This window comes from Apteryx mantelli, chromosome 20, assembly GCF_036417845.1.
Source record: "Apteryx mantelli isolate bAptMan1 chromosome 20, bAptMan1.hap1, whole genome shotgun sequence".
Lineage (NCBI taxonomy): Eukaryota > Metazoa > Chordata > Aves > Apterygiformes > Apterygidae > Apteryx > Apteryx mantelli.
Genome location: NC_089997.1, coordinates 6,284,069 through 6,292,732, shown reverse-complemented (window position 1 = coordinate 6,292,732; position 8,664 = coordinate 6,284,069). Strand labels below are relative to the sequence as shown.

Genomic DNA, 8,664 nt, shown 5'->3' with positions numbered 1-8,664 from the left:
ATGAAGGTGTGCAATAGCAGCATGGTGGGGTGGTGTGAGATGCAGCGTCACTAATGAGAAACTGCAGTGAAATGTGTGTGCTGTTTTGCATAAATGGCGGTGTGCGATGGACGGGAGTTACAGAGAGACGGCGAGGTGCCAAGTGCCGATGGCCCTGGGCTGTGGTAGTGCTGTGAGCTGTGAGCACTGAGACCCTGCTGCACAGGGGACACCCGTCCCCCTGCCCAGCCTTGAGTGCAGGGCCCCAGGAGTGGTTTGGTCACCTGCGAGGAAAAATCCCCCTCTAGGAGCTGTGCCCAGCAGCCATGTCTGCAAAGGCAGCAGGAGCAGCCCCTGCAGCGCCATCCCTGGGAGCAGGTTTGGGGCTGGAGCTGGCACAGCGGCTCCATGCAGTGACAGTGCTTGGGGAAGCAAGCCCAGAGAGAAACCACCGTCTTCTTGGCTCGGGTGCTGCTGCAGGGAGAGCGCGGCGCAGGCTGCCGAGGTCACGTGGGCTGTGGTTTGTGCACCTGCAGGTGAGGCTTTGATCTCCCGATCAGCCCCTGCGAGGGAATAACGGGCTGTGGGGTGAACATGCTGAGAGTCGGGGGGGTCTGAACACCTGGGCTGCCCTGTGTGCTGTCAGAGGAGTGAAACGGCCCAGCTCCCTGCTCCTGACCAGGGCACCCACCGCAGGGCTGTCCAGGAAGGGATCGACGAGCCTGCACTCACGGGATGGGGCTCTGGCCATGGCAAAGAGGCCTTTCACCATTGCTGCTCCCGGCACAGCAGGGCTGTAGCAGGGTGAGGGGCTGTTTCTGTTTCCTTTCCTTCCTGACACAGCCCGTTCCAGGGGCAATCCCAGCTCCACGGTTCCCATGGTGCGGGGACAGCTGGACATTCACACCTTGGGCACTTGGGCAAACACAGCGTACGACATGCCCAAAGCTCCCGGTCCCCACAGTGGGGTACAAGGGGCAACAGACCCATTTCCCCACCACGATCTGCCCTGTCCCACTGGGATGGGCCCCGTGATGATGCCCCAGAGCAGCGACCATGACATCCGCAGTGGAGCCGTGCCTCATATATGGTCATGAAGAGCGCTGGAGAAGTTCATTGGAGGGCTGGGCTGTGTCAGAAGGGAGATAAGCCCTGATAATGTCTAAAAAGGTGCCTGCTGCTTCGATTGGCTCCTCCTGCAGCTGAGCCAGCACCTGCAGGTATATATTGGCCTCCCATCTTTGTTGTCCCCTGTGAGTCCTCAGGAGCTGTGTCAGGGAGTGGGGTGCATCAGGGCAGTGCCGTCAGGGCAGGAGGCTGCAGATGGAGGCAGAGGGACTCCTTGTGCCTCAGGTGCTATGGCTGCTCCTCTGGGTGCAGCTCTGCTGGGGTAAGTGCTTGCTTCCTTATCACATGGCCATGGGGCCAATGGGCACCAGTGGGATCATGGGGATCCCTCTGGAAAAGGGGTTTCATCCCAGAAAGCAGTGAGACAAGGGTCAGAAGGATGCTCAAGTCCATCGACCCTGTGCCTCTCTGGGTGGGAGAAGGATGTTTGTGCTTCCAGGGTTCCTGTGCTTATGGCAGTCAGTGCCTGGGTGTGCTTATAGACACCTCATCCTTGGGCACCCTTTGGGGATCCCTGTTCCCCCCACTGCTGTGCCCCAGAGCTGGTGGTGGGTCAGCTGGTGACTGCAGAGCTCAGCGATCCCCAGGGCACAACCAACTCCCTGGGTGCCCAGGAGGGTTTCTGCGCTGTTCGCTGCCCTGTGGTTGGGGTGACCCCAGCCCAAGGAGGGGCAGTTTGTGCCTTGCAGATAGAAGGAGCCCAGGGCATCTGCATCCACAGCCCAGCAGAGAGGTGTCCTTCCCAGGGGCCCTGGCCAAGGGCAGGGGCTGGGCTCACGCCCATGGGCGAGGAGGGGATGTGGGTTGTGAGGGCTTGTGAGGATCATCTCGGTGCTTCCAGGGGACACGAACAGCCCTGCGGTGTGGTGGGCAAGTGTGGGGAGGGGGCTGGGGTGCTGGAGGGAGTAGCAGTGTGGGGAGGCCTGGGGCTTTGGGGCTGCTCACGGGGCACCATGCTGGGGAGGAGCGGGTGCCCTGTGAAGGGCCAGGCACTGTGTCCAGGTGGGCATGGAGAGGGTGCAGGGTGCTGATGGGGTGCAAGGAGCTGCCGAGGGCTCTGGGGTGGGAATGGCCCAGCAGGGCTGGAGCTGGGCATCCCCCAGCCCAGCCCAGCGGAGCCTGCAGGGAGAGGAGAGACCCCAATACTGCCCCGGGACAGCTCAGAGAGGAGAGGGCTTGGCCCCAGGCAGGGGACCCCGCACGGTCGCAGCGCTGGAGTTTGGCGCTCTCCTAACCATCCCCATGTCTGTGTTTGAAGGTGCTGCGGAGGTGAGGCTGGAGGCTGGAGGCAGGCACTGTGCTGGGAGAGTGGAGGTGAAACACCAGGACCAGTGGGGGACGGTGTGTGACGATGGCTGGGACATGAAAGATGCTGCTGTAGTCTGTAAGCAGCTGGACTGTGGATCTGCTCTCCAAGCTCTTCAGTATGCACCTTTTGGGCCAGGATCTGGCCAGATTTGGTTGAGCAATCTTAAGTGTCAAGGCACCGAGACTGCCCTGTCTGAGTGCAAACATGCTGGTTGGGGTAAACATAACTGCTATCATGCTGAGGACGCTGGAGTGGTTTGTTCAGGTAAGGAGTCAGCCAGTTCCTCACCTTTGGGACTGGGCCTGGGATCGGGGACTAACCGGGCTGTGCCCTGAAGGAGAAATGCGTGGGTACCGGAGCAGGCCCTGACGTGGCTGCTCTCGCTGCCGAGCTGGGACTGTTGCTGCTGCTGTCCCTGGGGAAAGCCCCGGGTGAGCCCACCGCGGGTGCACAGACCCCATCAGGGTGGCGGGGGCTCAGCCCAGCCTCAGGCTGAACCGAAGGGGCTTTTCAGAGAGGAGAAGAGCAGGGCCTGGGGCAGAGGAGCAAGGTGACGGGCAGCACCTTGCACTCCGTGCCCAGGGCCGCCCCATGAGGACCAGCCCCACGCGAGCTCGGGGCCTGGCGGCTGCGAGGCCCCTGACTGCTCCCTCCCACATCACGGCATGCACAGGCCCTGCAGGGTCCTTGGGGCTGTCACAGCCCCGCGGGGAACGCGGCCTGTCCAGGCAGCACTGACCCGCTGTCCAGCTGCTCCTGCCGGCCCTCGGCTCCCCACGCTGCCCCGTGCCACAGGGCTTTGCCAGCACTTGCTGACCCTCATCTGCACCTGCTTTTGCAGCATGCGCTGGTGTCAGCCCAGGGCTGCACGTGGATCTCCTGTTCCTCTGCCCGGTCGCTGGCCGTGACATGCACAGCCCCAGCAGTGCGCTGTGGCCCTGCCTGGGGACACCTCTCCCCAGGCACGTGTCAGAGGAGACAGCTGGCCCAGACACCGACCCGGTTACAGCTGCACCATTTCTGTGCCTGGGACGTGTCCCCCCTCACAGCACCCCAACGCCCCAGGACACCCCCAGGAACAGGGAGCATTTTGGGCTGCTCTGAGGCAATTCCCCAGCCTGGCTCTGAGCTCCACAGCACCTGGGCCCATTTCCCTGGTCCAGGTACTGTGGTGCTGGGGGCCTGTGCCGGGCAGCGCTGGGCTCCTGGGGCAGCAGCATTTCCCTGAGCAGTGCCTGTGGCTGTGGGTCCAGGATAGACACAAGCCCTGGAGTGCGGTGTGGGTGTGAAAGGAGGTGCAGGGGGCCCTGAAGGCTTTGTGTCATCAACACCCATGGACGGCTGCTGGTGGGATGTTCATGGGTCATTTTGGATGTGGCTGTCATGGAAATCATGTAGGATGCAGGTATGTAACTGCTGGAAGCCTCTGGGAACTGCCTGTCATCGGTGTTTTCTCCAGGATTTGTCCAGCTGGTTGGAGGGGACGGCCCCTGCTCAGGACGTGTGGAGATCAGAGATGGAGACCAGTGGAGAACAGTCTGTGACTCACACTTTGGTCTCGAAGCTGCTGACGTTATCTGCAGGGAGCTGCAGTGTGGCACAGTCCTGTCCATCCCCGGGGCAGCTCACTTTGGAGAGGGGGTCGGTGCCATCTGGGACGAAGAGCTGCAGTGTGTGGGGAATGAATCCCTCCTCTCCTCCTGCCCCAGGATGTCCCTCAGCAACCAGACCTGCACCCACGCGAACGACGCTGGTGTCACCTGCACACGTGAGCATTCAGGGAGGAGGTGTGAAATGCCTCCTGTGAGCTGTGTGCTGTGGGGTAGGGGAGCAGGGAAGTGACTGCGCTGAGCATGGTGCGAGTGCAGCAGGGGTGGAGCCATCTGTCTTCCTGTTGTGACAGAAGCGAAGGAGATGGGATTGAATCTCTATGACATTTCCCCCTCCACTAGTGGATGAGCACAAGCACAAAGTGATCCTCTCTAATTACCCTCTCTCTCCCTTGCAATATATCCAGGGTTCAGGCTGGTGAATGGCAGCACGGTGTGTTCAGGGTGGGTGGAGATCCAGGTGCAGGGGACTTGGGGAACCCTCTGTGATTCTCACTGGGACATCTCTGATGCACACGTTCTCTGTCATCACCTCAACTGTGGATTTGCCGAATCTGTTCCCAGAGGAGGGCATTTTGGGAGAGGAACCGGCCCTGTCTGGAGAGACACCTTCCACTGTGAGGGGACCGAATCCCATTTGGGACAGTGCCCTGTGACTGCCCTGGGGGCCTCCTCATGTTCACATGACAACGATGCTGGTGTTTTTTGCTCAGATGAGTTCAGGGAAAATGGAGGATTAACTAAACTTGCCCCTTGTGTGTGACATGGCAACCCAAAACCGGGGAGCCCATGGCAATGACAAACTGAAATTCTCCCTGGAGAAACCCTGGCTTCCCATGGAGGGGTTCAAAGGGCTTTGCCTGCTCAGGTCTCTGCCTCCCCAGGGCAGCTGGTTCAGGCCCTGCAGACTGCTGCCAGGCCTGGGCTCCTCTGCTGCCCTCCTGCAGCACAGGCACAGGATGGGGCTGTGGGACACAGCTCCACTCAGTGCAGCTGTGAAGGACCCTCCACTCCCTCCTGCAGCACACAGCCCCGTCCCAGACCACAGAGAGCCCTGCAGACCCTGATCCCACCGCCTGCAGGGGCTGCTGTGGGCGCGTCCAGCAGGAGCAATCCCTGAGGCCGAGCTGCAGAGCGGGGCTGGGATTTGCCCTTGCTTCTTGTCAGTATGAACCCCAAACTCATCCTGTTTTGTAAGAAAGGCCCTCGTGCTTCTGCTTCCTGCCCAGGACACAAGCTCCACGTCCCTGATCCCTAGGGATGCAGAGGGGTAGGGACGTGTGGGTTCTCCCCTGGGTGTCTCAGCAGGGGCCAGTCCCAGCGTGGAGATGGAGCAAGGCTTGTGCTCATCCTGTCTGTCACCCAGGCCGTTGCACAGGCCACTGCTTCCTCCTGCTGAAGCTCTCCAGATTCATCATTAAGGACATGTCTGGTGGCTCTGGGATTTGCCTTCACCTCCCATGCTTCCCTATCCCTGTCCCTTCCTGAGAAATGACATTTGTAGTCAGCAAGGTTTAGTGACTGGAGGGAAAAAAAAACTTGGAAAACTTCCATCCTCAAATTCCTCACTGTGAGCCGGCTACAGATGGGTGAGCCACTGGGTGTCCCAGGGCATCAGAAATGGGAGACACATGGCAGGGTGCAGGGGTCCCCAGCGTCACAGAGGGTGCAGGGCATTTTGCCTGTCTCCAAGCAGGATCCTCTGAATCCCTGCGGCTGGTGGACGGAGGGAGCCGCTGTGACGGGCGAGTGGAGATGCTGCTGCATGGGACGTGGGTCAGAGTCCTGGATGACCAGTGGGATGTGAACGATGCCAGCGTGGTGTGCCGGCAGCTCCAGTGCGGAGAGGCAGAGCGAGCCTACAACCCGCCAAAGTCTGAGCGAGGGACGGGCCCCGTGGGGCTGAGAAGGGTCCAGTGTGCAGGGAGGGAGACTCGCCTGACCCTCTGCAACACCTCCCTGCCTGAGGCAGTGCCGGAAGGAATTGCGGAGGATGTGGGAGTGGTTTGCTCAGGTGAGTCGCTGACAGTCCCCAACATACTGTGCTCCCCAGGGCCGGGAGCCGCTGACAGCTGGGGTTTCTCCCGGCTGCAGGGAGCCGGCGGGTCCGGCTGGTGAACGGGGCAGGGCGCTGTGCCGGTAGAGTGGAAATCTACTACGAGGGCACCTGGGGGACCGTCTGCGACGACTCCTGGGACCTGTCCGACGCCACCGTTCTTTGCCGCCAGCTGGGCTGTGGGGTGGCTGTGGAGGTGACCGGCTCTGCTCGTTACGGGGAAGGCTCCGGGCACATCTGGCTGTACGAGGTGAACTGCTCCGGGGGTGAAGCTGCTCTCTGGGACTGCCCTGCCGAGGCCTGGGGGCAGCACAACTGCATGCACAAAGAGGACACAGGAGTTGTCTGCTCAGGTCTGTGTGGGGAGCAGTGGTGGGAGCCTGGTGCCCAGGAAGATAGGGATGCAGGGAGAGCAGGGCATGGCCGAGCCTGTCCCTGGCTGCCCTGAGCCCCCATCCTGGGAACATCCGTGCACAGTCCTCACTGGACTGTTCAGGGTTATAGGGAGAGCACCAACGTGCCCAGGGCTTAGAGGGGAGGGTAGTGCTGCACGTTGGGGACTTCTCTCTGCTCCCTTGGTGAAACAGTGACTTGCTGGCAGTGCCCTCTGCCTGTCTGAGCCCTGGGGTGTCCAGAAGAGTTCCTGCTCCTTGCAGTAAGCCTTCCTGCCCATGGATGCCATAGAATAACCTGGGGGGTTTTCAGGGATGCTTCAGGTTTCTCTTTCCTCATCCCAGGACCAGCTTGTTCCCCCCCACTTTGTGCCTTTCCTTCCAGAGTTCACGGCCCTGAGGCTGGAGAAGAGCGACGGCTGCTCTGGGCGCCTGCAGGTTTTCTACAATGGGACGTGGGGGAGTGTTTGCTCCAACTCAATGACTGCTGACACCATGTCCCTGGTGTGCAAACAGCTGGGCTGTGGAGATGAAGGGTTCCCTGAAACAGACCTGCCGTATGGCAGGATATCTGGCCCCACATGGCTGGACCGTGTTCAGTGTGGGAAGATGAACAGCTCCTTTTGGCAGTGCCCCTCTGCTCCCTGGAAGCTGCAGTCATGTGATTACCAACAAGAAGAGACTCGCATCACCTGCAGTGGTAAGGCTGGAGCCGCCTGGGCACAAAGGCTCACAGCAGGTCCTGCTCCCTGTTCAGCAAGGTGCAATGCAGAGAAAGTGCTTGGAGTGGCTTTTATGTTCCATTTCAGACCACTGTGCTGTCAGTGACACAAACAAGACTTCATCTCTCAGAGTGACACGTGTCCATCAGCAATAGCTGTCCTGAGTTCCCTGCGTAGCCCAAGGAGGGGCAGAGGCACCTCCAGGCAGGGTCTCCTCCAGCTCCCCTTGGACACCTCTTGGAGGTGCCTGTTGCTCTCTGTTGCCCATAGAGAGGGCCCAGACAACCACCTTTTAGCTTGGGAAGTCCATGCAGAGCATCCTGCTCATGGCTGTGTTTTGCTGAGGGAACGGGAAGGGGGAGAGTGAAACCAGTCCTGGTGGCTGAGGGTTATGTAGGAAACAGGCAGCGTGCAGGGCACTGCTGGCAGCAGAGCTCAGAGAAGCCTCCCCTCTGGGAACATCCTTCTGCTCCTCTGCTCACCAGGGAGCCTTGGGGGGTGAGCAGCCAGGGGTAAGCCTTCAGTGCTGTGCTGTTCTACCCTGAATTGCCAGGGATCCAGCTGTGTCCATGAGCAAGGAGGCACTGGGAGGTTCAAGCACAGGTCAGTCCTGCTCCTGTCCACATGACTCCCATGAAGCAGCCCCTTCACTGCAGCATTTCCTTCTGCAGGGAGACAACCAGAAGCCTCTCCAGCCCCGGTGGCCAAATGTCCCAACTCTACGAGCTGCACAGGTAGCTGCTCCTCCATGTGCCCTTCTCACTTGGCCAGGCTCTCCCAGCTGCCCCAGTGACATGGGGGGTTCTGCGTTTTCCAGAGATGGAGAAGATTCGTGCTGTGGGAGGAGAGGACGGGTGCTCAGGCAGAGTGGAGGTTTGGCACCGCGGCTCCTGGGGGACGGTGTGCGATGACTCCTGGGACATGAAGGATGCCGAGGTCGCCTGCAGGCAGCTGGGCTGTGGCCCTGCTGTGTCTGCCCTGGGGGAGGCTGCATTTGGGAAGGGGACAGGTGCCATCTGGCTGGAGCGGGTGGAGTGCAGAGGGACGGAGCGATCTCTCTGGGACTGCTGCACCAAGCCTGGGGACAGCGGTGCCTGCCAGCACAAGGAAGATGCTGCTGTGAATTGCTCCGGTGAGTAGCAGTGCTTCGTCCCCTTGTTCCAGGACATGTTTCCCCATCTGTGTCCTCACAAGGCCCCAGAGCTCCTCAGAGCAAGGATGTCCCTGGGGAGGTCAGGTGTCTGGTGTCAGGTGGGGAGCAGCTGTTGTGGGGCTGGGTGTCCTCAGGCCTCTGCCTGTGGGACTCCTGCAACCCCTGTAAGTGCATCCCCTGGTCTGCTGGTGCTGTCCCCCCCACGGCCCAGAGCAGAGGACCCTGGGCCTGTCATGGGGACCCAGAGAAGGACAGTTCAGATGGGACTTTAAGGGGATGTCCACACACACACACACACACACACACACACCCCTC

General features: G+C 60.7%; 1 protein-coding gene across 1 annotated transcript; it reads left to right on the top strand.

The window, feature by feature from the left end:
• Nucleotides 1-5,611: 5,611 nt before the first annotated feature.
• LOC136993766 (scavenger receptor cysteine-rich type 1 protein M130-like) lies at nt 5,612-8,324 on the top strand (the record flags this gene model as incomplete). The annotated part of the gene is made up of 5 exons (XM_067308712.1): nt 5,612-5,615; nt 6,121-6,435; nt 6,860-7,174; nt 7,868-7,930; nt 8,014-8,324. Coding segments are annotated over exons 1-5 (1,008 nt in total), but the record flags the coding sequence as incomplete, so codon positions are not given.
• Nucleotides 8,325-8,664: the final 340 nt, after the last annotated feature.